We start from the raw sequence: 18,133 nt of genomic DNA, 5'->3' as shown, positions 1-18,133 counted from the left end.
ACAACAAAGACACACAAAATAACAACAAAGAGACACAAAATAACAACAAAGAGATGTAAAATAACAACAAAGAGACACAAAATAACAACAAAGAGACACAAAATGACAACAAATAGATGTAAAATAACAACAAAGAGACACAAAATAACAACAAATAGATGTAAAATAACAACAAAGAGACACAAAATGACCACACCTTTGCCACAGGTTAGTGCTTTACAGATCGGACAGGCTGATACGGTGGCCCTGAGGGGAAAAATACATCATTGGAAATGATGTATTTGCATTTAAAAGGTTGTACATGCTAATAATGAAACTGTCAGTGGTTTTAGTTGTATTTATTATTAATATAATATGTTTCCTTAAATGTAGTTATCTTTGCTGCGGTGCGTCATGTTCTGTAACGTCATGTTTTCTCTACTGTTGTTATGTTTTCTGATTAGTTTTCATGTTTCATTGAATTGTTTTGTATGTGTCCACACATATTACCCAGAAGTCTAAATCAGACGAATGACACTGTTATTTCTTCATGAATCAATCACCGCTCCATATTTAATTATGTCTTGGATAAGGCTGAATGGAGCGTGTCCAGCTCATTTATTTATCAACGGGTGGAAAAGTTAATAATTATTTTGTTTAGGTACAATACAGTTATAATGATTAAAAATGAAAAACAATTTATGACACAAATACACATCTTTTGACATTTTCTCCCCCACAAACATAAATAAACTGAGTTTGGGACGGGCGTCGTCTCCGTCTGTTACACACACATTAATGTTTTACGCTTGAATTATGACGTGTTTTTGTCTTTACGGTTCTGGGACATTTTGAGGTCAGAGAAATTTACCGTGTAATCTTCGACACTGGTTTTGAGAGCTGAAGGAATGAGCGGATGATTCACAGCAAAACACATGAGGTTTTCATTTCAACAGAGGAAAAAAAATGTGCAGAGACACAGTTCATTGCCCTGGGACATAATGTTTAAACGTGTGTGTGTGTGTGTGTGTGTGTGTGTGTGTGTGTGTGTGTGTGTGTGTGTGTGTGTGTGTGTGTGTGTGTGTGTGTGTGTGTCAGTGACAGATAAAGCACAGAGCGGACCTCTCTGTCAGATCACAGCTTCTTCACTTGCTGAACAGACCAGTTTCACCTGGAGGATTGATCCCAGACATGAGGCTCTGTGTCTGGGCCGGAGCTCGGCGTCTCCTGCCCGTCCTGGTTCTCCTGACTGTCCTCCATGTCAACGCGGACCAGCACCAACCCAGGAAGAGACACTACTACATCGCTGCTGTCGAGATAGACTGGAAGTACTCTGGCAATGACACACACAGGTGGGACCCTTGATATTAAATCATAAGAATTACATAAACACTATTTTTGTGTAATGTTTGCAATTTTTGTTATTTTATATTGTATTTTTGTGATATTATTATGTATTTATTTTAAAGAATAAACCAGTAAAAAGAGTCCAGTTTATCTTTGTTTCATTTCTTTGTCAGCTTGTTACTGTTATCTACGACACACACACACACACACACACACACACACACACGTATATATATATATATATATATATAATATATATATATATATAATATATATATATATATATATATATTAAGACACATGCTAGGTCAACCATGTTTGCAGTATTAATGCAGAAGAAAACTTGTGTCTTCATATCTTCGTATCTTGTTTATTTTCAGTTCTCTGCACATTTGTTTTTCTTGTGCGCTGATTCATGTGGTGTGTTTTTCCACCTCTGCGTAGATCTGGTCCCACCTATAAGAAAGTGGTCTTTCGGGAGTATGAGGAAGACTTCAGACAGGCTAAGACTCATCCCTCCTGGTTAGGTAAACTCATCCGTCTGTCTGGCTCTAATTATGAAGAAATCCACTTCCTGTCTTCCAGTTCACTTCACATCAATTTCACAGTAATTTCCCAGAAAGAAATCAGTTTGTACATCACATCAGTTTTCCTGACCCTCATTTCACTGCTTTTCTTACTGAACATTCAACCTTAATATGTGATAAATAAAACTTTGAACTGCTGTTTAGTGGCAGCATCACTTAAACCTGAAATATATAAAACAATAATATCATATATGGTGATATTTGGCCTGGACTGTGTTGAGATATTAAAGCTGACCTACCTGTACCTGCACAGTATGACATAAATAAACAGCTGTCAGTTTTATCACTAACTTTCTTTGATTCTTACAAACACTCATAAATCATCAAGAACTCAACATCTGTCCAAGCTGAATATTTTCCCTCTGACTAGCACCAAAGAAATATAAACTCCTTTCTGTGGAAACACATAAAGTATTACCAGGAAGATTAAACATATATATGTATGAGGCAGATTAAAGTGATTACACTGTATTTGCTGGTCAGTGAATCAGTAATAAGACAGAGACAGAGACGAGTCATGGTGAACTGTCGTTGCTTGTTCTGTTGTTTCTCCACAGGTCTGCTCGGACCCACGCTGAGGGCCGAGGAGGGCGACACGATTGTCGTCACTTTCAGAAACATGGCGACCGGAGCGCACAGCATTCACCCACACGGGGTCGCTTACGGGAAACAGTCGGAGGGTGGGTGACGGTAACCCAGACGATTCCCGTCTGACTGACAGCTGTGGAAAACCTAAAGAGGAGCAGTAACTCACAGTGTGTCTGCTCGGGTCACAGTGTGTGATCAGGACGTTACTCATTCTAATAATTACACAAGATTGGCCAACACAACAAACAACTCTGTTTGTCTTTTTCTAAAATATTAACCAGGACAGGCAGATTATCAAAGTACTGAAGTCCAAAGGTTTTAAAAATGAAAGGAAGCTCACAGGAAGCTCTTCATTAAATCTTCATTAAGTTTGGGATTTAAGCAAAATATTATTTGAAGGAAGTCAATAATCTCCTCAGACCCCTGCACAGCAACTGTATTTAATTCATTTCACCTTTTCCTTTTTGCTCTTATTCAAACTGAATGTATTTTTCTTGCAGGAGCCAACTACTTCGACAACACGTCGCAGAAGGAGAAAGAGGATGACGTCGTGCACCCGAACGGGGAGCACGTTTACTACTGGGAGGTGACGTCAGAGGTTTCTCCACAGCCAGCTGACCCCACCTGTCTCACCTACACCTACATCTCCCACCAGAGGGTCGTGGAGGACTACAACTCAGGCCTCATCGGGGCTCTGCTCATCTGCAAGCCCAGTGAGCAGTAAAACCTGGCCCTGTCTCCACTTTGGTTTAACGGAGGGGAGAAGCACAAACTGTTCATTTCTCTCTCTCTCTGTCTCTCCCTTTTGTTCCCAGAAAGTCTGGATGAGTCGGGGAGGCAGATCGGCGTCCACCAGGAGTACGTCTTCCTGTTTGGGGTGTTTGACGAGAAGGAGAGCAAGTACAAACCGAGCGACCACGCCTCAGACGACACCGTCAAGTACACCATCAACGGATACACAAAGGGATCGCTACCTGGTCAGTCCGACACGTAGACAGTCAGACAAACTCTGTCAGCCAGCTGATCCTTGGTATCCTCATTACATCGAAGGAAAACTTTGAGTTTCTCCCACGTCATCATCAACTTTTTCTATTTTCCGCAACATTTCCTCAACTATATTTCAGAGGGAAACAAATTTTTGACTTTATTTCTTACTCTATAATATTTATCTACGAATCATGTTGAATTATAATGTTTGTTGGATTATTAGACAGTAGATTATTGTTGTTGTTGACATCACTGTCGCACCGTTTGGATCTAGAACATAAAAAGTACATCATGGAGAAGACTTGCTTCCTGGCAGGTGAACATGTGACACCTCAGATTCAGTTCTGGTTAATAGTTAAACCTCTGTTCTGAGTCAGGACGCCAAGTATGTTAAACAGCAAGTAACCATAACAACAGTGTTGATGATTCAAAACACTCAGAGAAACCAAATCCTGCAAGGTTTGGATGGTGGGTCCAGGTGGGCGGGGCTTGGTGACTGCTTTGTTGTGACATCACAAAGTTCCAGAAGTCCTGACGGCTGGTTTTAAGGCTCAGTTTCTGAATACAGGCTGTGTGCATTTCTCTGTGGAACAGAGGAACTTTGCTTGTGATGTGGTACAGTACTGTGCTCCTGCTGATATGTACAGATGTATGGTGGATGGGAGACCCCAGATGTCCCGCATAAACAAAAACAATCCAAAGTTAGAACACACAAAGAGACGGATGGTTTCTTCTTCTTCTGTGTCCAGATGTCAGAGTGTGTGCTCATGCCTCTGTGAGCCTGCACCTGCTGGGCATGAGCTCACAGCCGGAGGTGTTCTCCGTGCACATGCACGGGCAGGTGCTGCAGCAGACCGGACATAAAGTGTCGACCGTGGGGCTGATCAGCGGCTCCACCGCCACCGCCAGCATGGTGGCTCTCTACGCGGGCCGCTGGCTGCTCTCCTCGCACACCAACAAGCACATGGCCGGTAAGTGTTCCTCTGCGTCATCCATCCACCGCGGACTTTACCCACGTGACCACATTTAAAATGCTTGTCCCGCTGCAGCCGGGATGCACGGCTTCGTGGATGTGGAGAAGTGCGGTGGCTTCGAAGCGCCGCTGCGACGGATGACTATCAAGCAGAAACAGCAGAGCACGGAGTGGACATACTTCATCGCAGCTGAGGAGATCGTGTGGGACTATGCGCCCACTGTGCAGGAACATGTGGATGAGTAAGCAGCATGCAAACCAATCAGACGTCCCTCTGTGGCACCACACGTGCTTCCTAATTCATGCTGAAGAGACTGGACACACCGTGTCTTCTTATGTCCATGTGTCAAACCTCTTATCTTTTTTTGTGCAGGGACTTCAAGCTCCAGTACTTGAAACAGTCTCCGACACGGATCGGTCAGAAGTACAAGAAGGTGGTGTACTCTCAGTACATCAACGAGTCGTTCACCGAGCGGGTGGACGACAAGAAGAGGAAGAATGAGCGCGGCATCCTGGGCCCGGTGATCAGAGCGCAGATCAGAGACGTCATCAAGGTGAGAGCGCGTTCGTTTTTTAAAAAATCCAATCAGTTGGATGGCAAAATTAAAATTCAAAGTGATTAACATTACAACACAGTGTGTCTGTAAATGTGCTTAACAGAAATAAAAGAAGCATGAAAATAGAAGTAAAAAGCCTAATAAGACAGATAATACCTAATAAAAGTGCATGATTACAAGATGTCAGTGGAGAACAGAGCAGTTCTTAGCTTCTTTTAAAGTCACTTAAAGTTTGGGCAGATCTGATTTGATCCACTGGGAGCTGGTTCCAGCAGGGGGCAGCACAGAGGCTGAAAGCTCTAGGCTCCACTAACTGACTATTTTCTGCTGTAAAGACATTTTAACATGGGAGTCTATGGGGACGGCCTCACTGTTGGAGCCAGACTCTAGTGGTCATTAGAGGAACTGCAGCTTCTGGTTCTCCAGTGTTGCTGCTTCATGTTTCAGTCTGGAGGTTGCTGCTTTATCTCCACGCTGTTCATCTGCTGTGGATACGATCACTATCGAGTTAAAGCTGTAAATTCGGCACTTTAACCTCACAATCCTAGTGTTTCAGATAAATGGCTGTGATCACAGAGCATCATTTAACATTGTTTGCACGCAGTGTGTCCTCACACGTCCTCCCGTCCTTTCACAGATTGTTTTTAAGAACATGGCGTCCAGGCCCTACAGCATCTATCCACATGGACTGACAATAGAGAAGTCAGACGAGGGAGTCAACTACCCAGCAGGAGGTACTGAGTCTGTCCTCACCATAAAACTGATGGATTCAACACTTTGTAAGCTGGACTGTCCACTCTGGTTTGATCATATGAAATGGTTTCAATATATCTGATGGGGCGCTTTGTGGTGTGGTTGCCAGGAAACCACTCTCATGGTGTTCAGCCAGGTGAGACACACACCTATGTCTGGAGAGTGGTCGAGGAGGATGAGCCTTTGCCCGGAGACCCCCGGTGTCTGACACGGATGTACCACAGTGCGGTGGACACGACACGGGACATCGCCTCGGGACTGATTGGACCCATCCTCATCTGCAAGAGTCAGTCCCTCAACGTCAGGAACGTGCAGGTAAAGAGCGCCACGGTTCACGGGAAGGCAACGTCAGTCTGTTGATTGGTCGGTTGGTCCAGGCTGAAATATCTCAATAACTATTTGATGCATCATGATCCTCAGAGGATGATCCCCTGACCTTTCCTCTATCACCACGAGGCTGACATTTGTAGTTTGGAGTGAAATGTCCCAACAACTATGGATCGAAATGCCATGAAATTTGCTTTAGATATTCCTGTTCCCCAGAGGATGAACTGTAATAAGTTTAGTGACTTTTTATCTAGCGCCATCATCAGGTCATACCTTTAATTTCTCAGAGACTTTGGTTTGGTTCATCACTGAATGTATCGGTGCAAAACTCACGATGTTCCCAACAACCTCAGCTGTATATTGTGTTTAAGGCAAGGCTAGTTTATTTCTATAAAAAATAGATAATAAATTAAAAATATAACATTAAGATGACGTTAAAATAGTATTTAAAACAATAAAAATTTGAATAAATAAAAATAAATATATTTAAATACATAAGATCAGGTGGGAAACTTAGGACACATTTGCTTATTAGCACCATTTTAGTGCTATAAGCAAATGTTAGCATGTTGACACACTTAACATCACCATGTTAGCATGAGCATGTTAGCATAAGCATGTTAGCATGCTGTGAGCTGCTAGCATGGCTGTAGAGAGCAACATGAAATCAACATGAATAACAACTAATAATAAGTTTGTTGGTTATTTATTGGTGAGTTGGTTATAATTACAACATTGTTGCATTTGTAGATTAACATAAAGTTTATTTGTTATTTACGTTATTTTTTAATGTTATTTATTTCTGTTTTCTACAGTTTTGTGCTAATGAGCGATGTCTTGTTGCATCTATGATGATTGACATTTAATGGTTTTGTAACCTGATGAAAGAGGAGCAAAATGTTTCACAAGGCTATAAAACTAAAGTTTGCTAACTATATTGATTCTGTATTACACTTTAAAGACTATTGATTTGTTAATGTCATAGTCAAATGTGCACATTCCTCCAGTGCTAGGTTCAGTATGTTGAGACACAAAGAATCAAATTTAATCAGCAGAAATGTTCTATAAATGTAAGTGGATTCATGTAAATGGATAAATAAAGGTTTTTGTTTGTACAGCTGAAAGCAGACAAGGAGCAGCACGCCATGTTTGCTGTGTTTGATGAAAACAAGAGCTGGTACCTGGATCACAACATTGGCCGCTATACTGATCGAACCAAAGTCAACAAGGAAGACTCTGACTTTTATAAGTCCAACGTCATGCACAGTAAGTTTTGCAATAATCAGACTGAAGCTAACAAAAAGCTCATCGTGAAATCGGACGACTAATATTCATGTCCGTGTCCTCACAGCGATTAACGGTTACGTGTTTGAGGGCGGCCCGCTCCTGGGCTTCTGCAACGGTGAGGTTGCAACGTGGCACGTGTCTAGCATCGGAGCGCAGGACTACATCCAGACAGCCACGTTCTATGGCCACATGTTCGAACTGAATAAGCGGACGGAGGACTTTCTCAGCCTCTACCCCATGACCGGAGAAACCATCACTATGAACATGGCCAACATTGGTCAGTCACGCTCACGATACCTTTTTATGTCATGTCATGTTTATGAGTACTGTCTATCCAAGTATTCTCAAGATTCATTTAACCTGAAAAAATATTATGGCAGTAGAAACAATATAGTGTACATATTTTATACAGCGTGATATCCATGAGTCCACACAGACTAGATAGATAGATACTTTATTTATCCGCTAGGGGATATTTATGTGTCCAGTAGTTTTTATTGGTAGTAATAATAATAATAATAATAACAGTTAATAATAAATAATAATAAAATTAGTCCACTTCCTTTGGCTGAGGGGTAGTCTAGCCCGATGGCAGTGGGAACAAAGGATCTTCTGAACCTCTCTGTTCTGTTGATAGTTGACGCCACCATGTGAAACTTTTTCATGTTTTTTTTTTTTTTTTTTTAATCTTTCATGGACGACTTTTCTCTCGCACCAGGTATCTGGCTCCTGGCTTCCCTGAATTCCCATGAGACAACCAAAGGAATGCGCGTGAAGTTTCGGGATGTCGAGTGCTTCCGTGACTCCCAGTATGAGTACTATGATGATAAAGAATTTAGTGAGTGGAAGCCTCCCAGTTTGGATGAGCTCAAGAAGGAAGAGGAGATACCGGAACCCTTAGAAAACGTAAAAGAAACCGAAGGGATGGATGATTACACAGATTCGTTTGCAGACGAATTAGGTCTCAGGTCTCTGAAGAACCAAACTAAGGATTCAAATGTGGAGCAGCTGGATCTCTCTTTCCTCGACTATGATGTGCCTGGCGGAGATACGAACGACACCTTTACTTTCACAGAGACAAAGAGTTACAACGACACCTCCCTTCCACAGCCAAATACACTCAATCAGACATTATTTCTAAATCGGACAGAGGTTGATGGAGTAAACCTAACAGCGGTCCATTTGCTGAACCAAAGCATCAGTGAGAATACAACACATATACAGAACACAAGTGATGCGTCAGTGTTTGGCAATTCCACGTCTAAAACAGAGAACTCAACCGTCTTTTATAGCCCCAGTGATTTACTAAAGAATGACAGTGCAACTACAAATAGCAGCGACTCTCTAGCCATCTCAGATCGTGATAGTGATGCTGTTTCCGACACGAACAACACAACAATTCACAACGGTACGGCGTCATCAGTGGCTGGAAATGTATCTACAGAGATTACCAATCTGACGGTAACATTACAAGAAACTACCAATCTTACCGTATCATTACCTGGAAATGTTAGTTCCCTCTTGGAGACTGAAAGAATTAACGACACCCTGACCGGTACTAACCAGACCACTTTGGTCCCGGCAGAGGACTCAGAGGAGAGACTCACCAGAGGGGATGTCTTCTCTTACTCTGTGCCTCTGTCCACTTCCGGGAGCAACAGTCTCCATGGCGCACCAGACCACCAAGTGTCTGTTATCAATCTGTCGCAAAGTGAAGATGAGAATAACACAGCGACGAACCGCGTTAACGTGTCAGCGGACGCAACAAACCATTCGCCGTCTGTTTCAGCGGATGGCGCTGGCGACAAACCCAGTGACGATGGCGCAGTAGCAGAGCTGGCGCATGGACTTCAAACGGATTCTTCTGAAAATGTGACACAGATTTTGCTTGAAACTGAGCCTTTACAAAATGGCACAGTGAATATCAAACATCCAGATACATCAAATGCATCGGGGGAGGTTCGTTCGGGGAGTAGGGAGAACATCACGGCTGTTGTTGGTGAGTTGAACCAAACGTCTTCTGCAGAACATTCCCCCAATGAGACCGTGGTTCCAGATAACGTGTCCCCCTCCAGTGGTGCAGTGGGAAGTTATGAGGTGCTAAGTGCCTCCGAGAGCAGCGAAGAAGTGTTTATCTACCTTAAAGAAAACAACACAGAGGTGATTAAAACCACCTCTGTTAAAACACAGGGCCACAACTGGACGTATGAGGGAACGCACCAGGTGGAGCCCATGGATATTCCTGACTACATGTTGAAATATTTTGAGAAAGAGACCCCTCAAACGACGCCAACACCAAAGAAGAAGAAGAAGAAAGTGACCTTCCGACAGAGGCCCCAGAGGGGCGAAGGCATGAAAACAAAGAAGAGGAAGGAATACAAGCCGGTGATCAGGAGCGGTTTACCGAACAGTTTAGCGTTCTCTCCCCGTGGATTCAATCCAGCCATGACGCCGCGCGGGTCACGACCCAACGCACCACAGCCTTTCTCTGATGAGGAGGAGCTCATCAACATGCCTGTGGTCATCGGCCTCCCCCGGCCTGACTTCAGTGACTACGAGCTCTATGTTCCTGGGAACGAGCCAGACCATCTAGGGCTGAACGAGCAGGACGTGCGTGAAGATGAATATGAGTATGTGTCCTTCAAAGATCCCTACAGCAGTCATGAAGACATCAAGAATCTCCAGCTGGATGACAACACCAAGTACTACTTAAAATTCTCAGGCCCGAATGTAAAGTTGTATTTCATCGCTGCAGAGGAGGTCAAGTGGGACTATGGCGGCTACGGACAGAGGTAAGCTCAGAGGTTGAAGTAAGAGATGCTCGTGTGATGTTTGTAAAGACCATTCAGGGTTATGGGAAACCTGTACAACATCCATACACTTAAAAAGCTAAAAATAAGGATGTGTCACCACCACAGGAGGCAAGACAAGTCGATACCAAACAGCAGAGAAACTAAGTTCACCAAGGTGATTTTCCGGAGTTACGTGGACAGTAACTTCAGAACACCTGACATCCGCGGAGAGATGGAAGAGCATCTCGGCATCCTGGGACCCGTCATCAAAGCAGAGGTTGGACAGAGCATCATGGTAAGACTGATACCTTTTCATTTTTATGTTAATTTTGTATTTAAATGTGTAAGTTAAAGAGAAAATGAATAGTTGCTTTATGTCTGTATGTTAAATGAAAGGCAGCAGCTGGTTAGTTTAGCGTAGCACAAAGACTGAAAACAGGACCACAACTGGTCCAAATGTAGAACAGTCTTTCTCTAAAGCTCAGTTATTGAGTGATTCATGGCGGTTCTGTGCCAGACTATATCTTAGCCCTAACTCCCGGTGTCATGCACTGAAACCACAAGATGAGGACTTAAAAGCACAACTCTGACACAGGCGAGGATCCGACAAGTCTTAACTGGCAAAGGTTTGGTACACAGGTAATCAAACAAATCCAAAAAGGGGTAGATTGAAGCGAGGTCAAAAACAGAACAGTGGTCATACACTAGAAAATCACTACACGAGGAGAGACAGCTGGAACACCTGACACGAGAGACGAAGACATACTGGCAACAAGGGAGGACTGACTAAACCAGGAGAGGGGAGACAACAGGACACAGGTGCAACACATCAGGGCGTGGGCAGACAATCACAACGGCGGGAAACGAGGGAGGGCAGGAAGTGAAACTGAAACGAGAGGAGAGTTGGTTGGTGATATCAAAATAAAACAGGAAGTGTGTGAAAAGACCAGATGCAGGGCTAGACATGACGTTTCCGGTCTTTATGCTAAGCTAAGCTAACCAGCCACCGGCCTAATCTTGACAGTTGTACTGATCTTTATATCCAACTCCCAGCATGCAAATGAGTAAGTGTGTGACCGTGTCTACTTGACCTGCAGGTGGTGTTCAAGAACAACGCCAACCGCCCGTACTCCATTCACCCAAACGGGGTTTCCTACGCCAAACAGACGGAGGGTCTGTCCTATGAAGACGGCTCCAAGTATTGGTACAAATTAGACAACGCCATTCAACCCAACCACACATTCACGTATTTATGGAAGGTCGATATTAACGCCGGGCCACAGGCCGATGACCAGGACTGTCGGACGTGGACCTACTACTCAGGCGTCAATCCCGTGAGTACTTTGTAGATATTTTTTAACTAAATATAAATAATATATTAATATATACAATATAATATACAAAGTAACTCTGACTCTGGCCACATCGACACTGTGGGACACAAGGATGGGCTGAAAGTTATATATACATCCAGATTCTAGACATCACATGTTTGTGCTGAGGTTTTTAAAACTAACATTAAACCTGGTCTGTGCTCCGTCTCTCAGGAGAGGGACATCCACTCCGGGTTGATCGGGCCTCTGCTGGTGTGTCGAGAGGGCACCCTGAGCAGAAACCTGCAGAACATGAGGGAGTTCATGCTGCTTTTCAAGACCTTTGACGAGTCGCAGAGCTGGTACTACGAGACGAACCGCGAGCTGATTCAGAAGAAGCTGCAAAGGAGAACTCTGGGCCCCAACTTCAAGGAGAACCTCAAGTTCCACTGTAATGCATGATGTACATTCAAAATTGACTGTTGATGATATATATCGTTGTGTCAGAACTATAAAATAAATCCTCCTGTTGTTTCCCCAGCCATCAACGGCATCATATACAACCTGAAGGGCCTGAGGATGTACACCAACCAGCTCGCGCGCTGGCACCTCATCAACATGGGTGCTCCCGAAGACTTTCAGAGCGTCCACTTCCACGGCCAGACGTTCCTCGACAAGAAGATCGACAGCTACAGACAGGCGGTCTACCCGCTGCTGCCCGGTTAGCGCCGCGACGTCTGTTTGTCAAGTGAATTCAGATGAACTTCTCTTGGTCGAGCTGCTGCCGATGTTTGACGATGCTGATTTACCGTTGCAGGGGGCTTTGCTACTCTGGATATGTATCCGTCCAGACCCGGCCTGTGGCAGCTGGAGACAGAAGTTGGTTTCAACCAGCAGAAGGGGATGCAGACTCTCTTCCTGGTTCTGGATAACGGTACGAACAGTCAGAGAGGTTGATTATTCCTCCGCGCCTCAGTAACGCCGAAATTTCTAATTTGAAATTTGGCAGAAATGTCAACCAGGACTTCATAAAAAACCATACGCCATATCTCAGCAACTCCTCGACAGAACTCCTTCAAATTTGGCAGAAATGTCCATTAGGACTCAAGGACAAACAGATTCAATTTTGGGGGTCAAAGGTCAAATATTAAAAGTCAGTGTGACCTCACAAACTAAAGACTTCACACAGCAATTACGACAAAATTTCACACAGATGGTTCATATTTTCTCTGACTCTGGATAAACAGGGATGTTACCTGGAACTAGTCTGAGTGGCGGAGGGATACGACCATGAGGCGGTGATTGTAGTTTTCTAACTACACTGACATACTGTTATGCTGTGCTGTAATACTGAGATGTTACTTGCACGTCTCCTGTCAGAGTGCTCCCGTCCACTGGGTCTACAGTCAGGCAGTGTGAAGGATGACCAGATCACAGCCTCCGTCACCAGAGGTAGCCGTAAGTCCGTCCTGTCCTGTTGTGGCAACACACACACTGTAGTCCTCCTGCAATCACAATGAAACTATTGCTCCACTATTGTAGTAGAGCTCTGTAGGTAAAGACGTCACCAGAGCACTGACAGTGTTTCCATCTTTGAAGGATACTGGGAGCCTCATCTTGCCAGACTGAATAATCAGGGTAAATACAACGCGTGGAGCACAGATCAGAACAGCAGCTGGATCCAGGTGTGTATTGTAGTCGTAATAACTCCATATATATTTGGATATGTGCACTTGTTGTGTAATACAATCCACTACCTGTGGACAGGTGGACTTCCAGCGGCCAGTTGTGATCAGCCAGGTGGCCACTCAGGGAGCCAAGCAGATGTTCCAGTCCCAGTATGTGCTCAAGTACTTTATCTCCTACAGCACCGACCGCCGGAAGTGGATCTTCTATAAGGGCGACAGCAGGGACCTCTGGAAGGTGGGTGGTGGGTGGGGGTGTTTGATCACCTCTGTGATCGGTGCAATCAGCTACAAACTAAGAGCGAAGTGTGTGATCTCTGTTTTCTCTCTCTCTCTCCTTCGCCAGGCGTTCCCGGGGAACCAGGAAGCCTATCAGACGAAGACAAACACCTTCTTCCCTCCTGTGATTGGACGGTTCATCAGGCTCCACCCCATCGAGTGGTACAACAAGGCCACAGTTCGCATGGAGTTCTACGGCTGCGAGCTCGACGGTAAGATGTGACTGCACGTCAACCTCACGTTCACCGGACACAGAACTTATGTGTCTCACTGCAAGACTCTGCAAATCACATGATATTCTAAGCGGCAGGTTTAAGAAAGGGGGAATTTTTCTCCCGATTTACAAATTTTCCCCCAAATGACACCAACATTCATGTGCACATGCAGTATGTACTTGCGTCTGGGTTCCTGTGACCGTGATGTTTCTGATAACTCAATAACGACAACCTTCTTCTTTGTATTATCATATTTTACTGAGTGGAACTTCAGGCAAAAATAACAATACTGTGGCCACTGCCATCGCAATGCAAACTGGGTAGTACCGTAAACCTTCTAACTGAGTGGCTGCACCGTAAGTGCCATAATAGTGTGCAACAGAAACAACAGAACATTTACAGTTTCCTCTCCGCTGCCTCAGGCTGCTCGGTGCCTCTGGGGATGGAGAGCGGACTCATAGAACACCGTCACATCACTGCCAGCTCCACAGCCTCCAGCTGGTACTCTGGACCCTGGACACCCTCCCTCGCACGCCTCAACAAACAAGGCACCATCAACGCCTGGCAGGCTAAGGTACCAGTTCCAGTGCTGACATGACAGGATTTAGAGAACAGAGCTCTCTCCAGTGGTTCATTAATGGCTGACATCTCTTCCACAGTATAATGACATGAACCAGTGGCTTCAGGTGGAGCTGCCCCAAGTCAAGAAGATCACAGGTATAGTAACGCAGGGGGCCAAGTCTCTGGGGAAGGAGCTGTACGTCATCTCCTACAGTTTGCAGTACAGTAACAACGGGATCCACTGGACCCAGTACACAGACGACGAGGACTTCGCATTCAAGGTGAGTCACATGGAAACTGTAACTACACGAACCCTGAGCAGGAGCGAGTCTAAACGATGTCTCTGTCCCCTCTCTCTCATCACATCCAGACGTTCTCTGGAAACAAAAACAACAACGACCATGTGAAGAACTACATCTACCCCCCCATCTTCTCACGCTTCATCCGGATCGTACCCAGGAACTGGATGGGCTCCATCACCATGAGAATAGAGCTGCTGGGCTGTGACTTCGAGTGACGCACACACACACACACACACACACACACACACAACCATATTATCACACGTCAGGTCAACCGTACATCTACATCCAGACAATAAACACGTGTAGTGTCTGAAAAGTTCTGGAAAGGAAGGTCCAAAGGTTCTGTTGCTTGCCTGACAAGCCTCTGACAGAGCGGACATACGATGTGCCGTATGAAGAAAATAAGTTCAGTCAATCAGTCCTGAAAGAAGCTTCAAAGCAGCAGAAAGAGAGGAATCGCAACTTCCTGTCAGGACTTTCAGAATAAAATCAGAGCGCAAACAGAATGCAGATGATGAGCAAGATCATGGATTGTGATCTGGTATGATCTTTTTAAATAAATAATATTACAGCCTTTTACAAGTAAATGTATTTCTTAGAGCAGTTTAAGGCCAGTCTAGGGACGGGCGTTGCAAATGAGCTTGCCCTTTGTCTCTATACAAATCATATACATACGTCGGTGAATATCCTGTTTAGAAAAGTGTTACAGCTCGTCACTAAGAGCAGCAGGTGAGTTATAAGAGCCTTTTTGTCAATAGTTGTGTGTGTTTTTTGGAATACTAGTTGCATTTCTAAGCTCACAGAAGTATTTTTCTCATCAGAAATGAATGTAAATGAATGTAAATACACTGTAAAAAGAAATCCTAATTTTACGGAAAATAACTCTAAGTTTTCTAACAGTAATTTTCTCTTTTTTAAATTGTGAACAAAAGTCTGTAAAATGACAGAAATCATCTGTGAATTAACAGCCAAACTTGTATTTTAAGCATTATGCCAATGATAATGAATTACATTTATTTCCCATTTTTGTAAAGAAAAATACTGTATTATTTATACAGTATTTTTTCTGCTTTCTTAAATTACATACAAATCTATGTAAAATGACAGTAATTATCTGTAAGTAAAAATGTAGCTTGTTATTATAAAAGTTAATGTCCATACGAACAATTTAAAGATCTTCTCTGTAATTTCAGGGTAAATCTTATTAGTTTTACATTTATGTGACTTCTACATTCAAACTTTTTTTATTCTGGATGAAATTTAACAAACTTTTTCTCATCACATCAAACTTCAAACAAAAAAAGTTTGAAGTACTGGAATGTATCCCAGCATGCACTGGGAGGAAAGCAGGACAATGGTTTATCACACAACAGTCAACCTGTCAGACTGTTGCTCCGTCCTCACTGAGCTATGAAGGATTATTTTACATCTCTACTATAATTTATACTTGTTACTAAATAAGATTTATCCACCTCTTTATGATGCAACTTGTCTTGTGACAGTGAAGTTCACCTGCACCTTCATTCACAACTGTTTTATTTTTAATTTGTCAGTTACAGTTGATTGTAAATTGTTGAAATTAATGTAGTTTTAATGTGAAATAAAGTTTCTTATGAAGCTTTGCTTTGCTGATGGTTTTTATGGAGCGTGTCTGGTATGAATTTTAACAGCAGCAGCAGCACAGTGTAGAAATCACAACACACTGAAGTTTTTCCTGAATCTGTAATTAATCAAAGACTTTCTATGTTGCTTTAATCAACAACAAACATGATAGAAATGTTTAAATGTGTCCGTCCTTCAACAGAGACAACACAGGATCTAGAGACAGATACTAGAGTTTGTGCTTTTCTAATTTCTCTTATGAACTTACCAATTTTAATAACAATGAAAACACTGATTCACCAAAATGACTGTTAGATTCATCATGAGGCAGATGGTAAATATGAAGAAACACTCAGTACAATTTAATCACCGGTTTATTTGTTAAACACCTTCTCAACCTTTTTGCTCCAGGTTGCAGTTCTGGTGGGTCAGTTCCATCTGTTTCTTGAGGTTCAGGTCCTCGACCTCCTCAGCAACAAACAGCAGAGACTCGGTCCGACAGCAGCTGCTGAACATAGTGCAGCATTAAGAAGCTGAAGACACAGATTTCCCTCAGGAGCTGGTGGAGACCAAACACAGAGCTAAAAGAGAGGGAACACTGGACTGAGATCATCATGAGACATCAACCTGGAGCCGGCCAGCACTGCCTCTCTGATGCCACATAATCCTGGAGACTGAATGACCAGCGAGTCCTCGCGGTCCCTCTGGACCACGTGGCCACCGGGTGAAGACGCAGAGCTGGTTGCAAACGGCCTCCACCAGGCGGCTAACACTGGCCCAGTTTGCAGGGCCCGAGTTCAGTCCAAGAAGACAGCTGAGAGATAATCAGAGAGCAGTGTGTGTTAATATAGATCTGATATTCATTAGAGGAAACAGTGATATCTGAAGTGAATCTCACCTCTGGAGACTTTCAACAAATACAAATCTCTTCGACACAAGTGCAATCGTTTCACACTGATGTGTGGAGGGTAGATGACGTCACTGTACTAGAAGCCTCCCTAAGAAGTATGGTGTGCAGTTACTGATCTCAACAGCATGGAAGTTATTAGTAAGAAACATGTCAAATATTCAAAGGTAACAGCTCTGAGATATAACTGGATATTTGTTGGTGTGTCTGTATTTAACACGGCCAAGGACCCACAGCAGCACATCACCTGTGAGATCATGATGATGCTGAAGAAGCAGGAGTGACAGTAAATCACCAGGTTTAAGCTTTAAACCAGAAACACTTATAAAGTCAATAGTGGTGTGTATGTTATTTGTAATTAAGTTTCCAACCCCACTTTAGTTGAAAGACTACATACAGAGACTTAACTGTTTAATTTGCATTTCTTCAGTTTATTATATTTTATGAGAAATGTTAGAAAATTAATCTGAATCTGAATCAGTAAATATTGTATTTAGATTGTGCTTCTACAGGTTTTAACATTACTTTACACTTAAAGTTTCAATGTTGACACAAATACTGCAAGTTGAAGTTTGAGATGATTTTAATCTGTTTTACACAGTATTTTTTACTTTGTCTTCCAATACAAAAGGTTTACTTTACAGTATTAAGCTTGTGTTAATATTTAATTGATTCACACTTAATTTTATTATTAGGAAAAAGTTTCTCTGCAGAAACTTTAGTGGCGTCACTTTATTGATGGTGTTTGATCAGAATCATTTAGGAGAAATCTGTAAAATAACAGTTTTTCTCTGTAGAAATATTAATGAAACTTTCTGTAAATGTATTGTTTTTACACTTTATCTGAATTAGGTTATGCCAGTCATTTAAAAAATATTTTAGAGTGTATGTAAGTGCAGACCATGTAATCTATTCTGAAATAAATATGATTACCATTCCTACTTCTTCAGCGATGTACGAGCACATTAATGAGCGGATGCTGTCAGCCACACAGGACACGGATAGTCTTGGTATCTTTCTGATGTGAGCGCTGGAATCTTCTCAGGGCGTCTTGAAGGTGTCACTTTTAGCGCCTGAGCCCGTCGTTAA

General features: G+C 43.1%; 1 protein-coding gene across 2 annotated transcripts; it reads left to right on the top strand.

Annotated features, from left to right (window-relative positions):
* The first annotated feature begins 1,112 nt into the window (after window positions 1-1,112).
* On the top strand, window positions 1,113-16,157 carry f5 (coagulation factor V). 2 transcript variants are annotated; one of them, XM_056388496.1, is made up of 25 exons: window positions 1,113-1,331; window positions 1,771-1,853; window positions 2,471-2,593; window positions 3,002-3,214; window positions 3,317-3,478; window positions 4,238-4,459; window positions 4,538-4,703; window positions 4,835-5,015; window positions 5,656-5,752; window positions 5,881-6,086; window positions 7,217-7,364; window positions 7,450-7,662; window positions 8,104-10,177; window positions 10,304-10,472; window positions 11,275-11,511; window positions 11,725-11,941; window positions 12,032-12,211; window positions 12,308-12,424; window positions 12,871-12,942; window positions 13,090-13,175; window positions 13,258-13,413; window positions 13,522-13,666; window positions 14,092-14,243; window positions 14,329-14,511; window positions 14,601-16,157. In XM_056388496.1, the coding sequence occupies exons 1-25, from the start codon at window positions 1,171-1,173 to the stop codon at window positions 14,745-14,747; spliced, it is 5,910 nt and encodes a 1,969-aa protein (XP_056244471.1). In that variant the 5' UTR covers window positions 1,113-1,170; the 3' UTR covers window positions 14,748-16,157. The 2 variants fall into 2 exon arrangements, with proteins under 2 accessions (XP_056244471.1, XP_056244470.1); XM_056388495.1 differs by having other exon boundaries at window positions 12,871-12,948.
* The last annotated feature ends 1,976 nt before the right edge of the window (window positions 16,158-18,133 follow it).

Source organism: Seriola aureovittata, chromosome 11 (genome assembly GCF_021018895.1).
Source record: "Seriola aureovittata isolate HTS-2021-v1 ecotype China chromosome 11, ASM2101889v1, whole genome shotgun sequence".
In the NCBI taxonomy this organism is placed as follows: Eukaryota; Metazoa; Chordata; class Actinopteri; order Carangiformes; family Carangidae; genus Seriola; species Seriola aureovittata.
The sequence above is the reverse complement of the archived record's forward strand: the minus strand, read 5'-3'. Positions and strand labels throughout refer to the sequence as shown.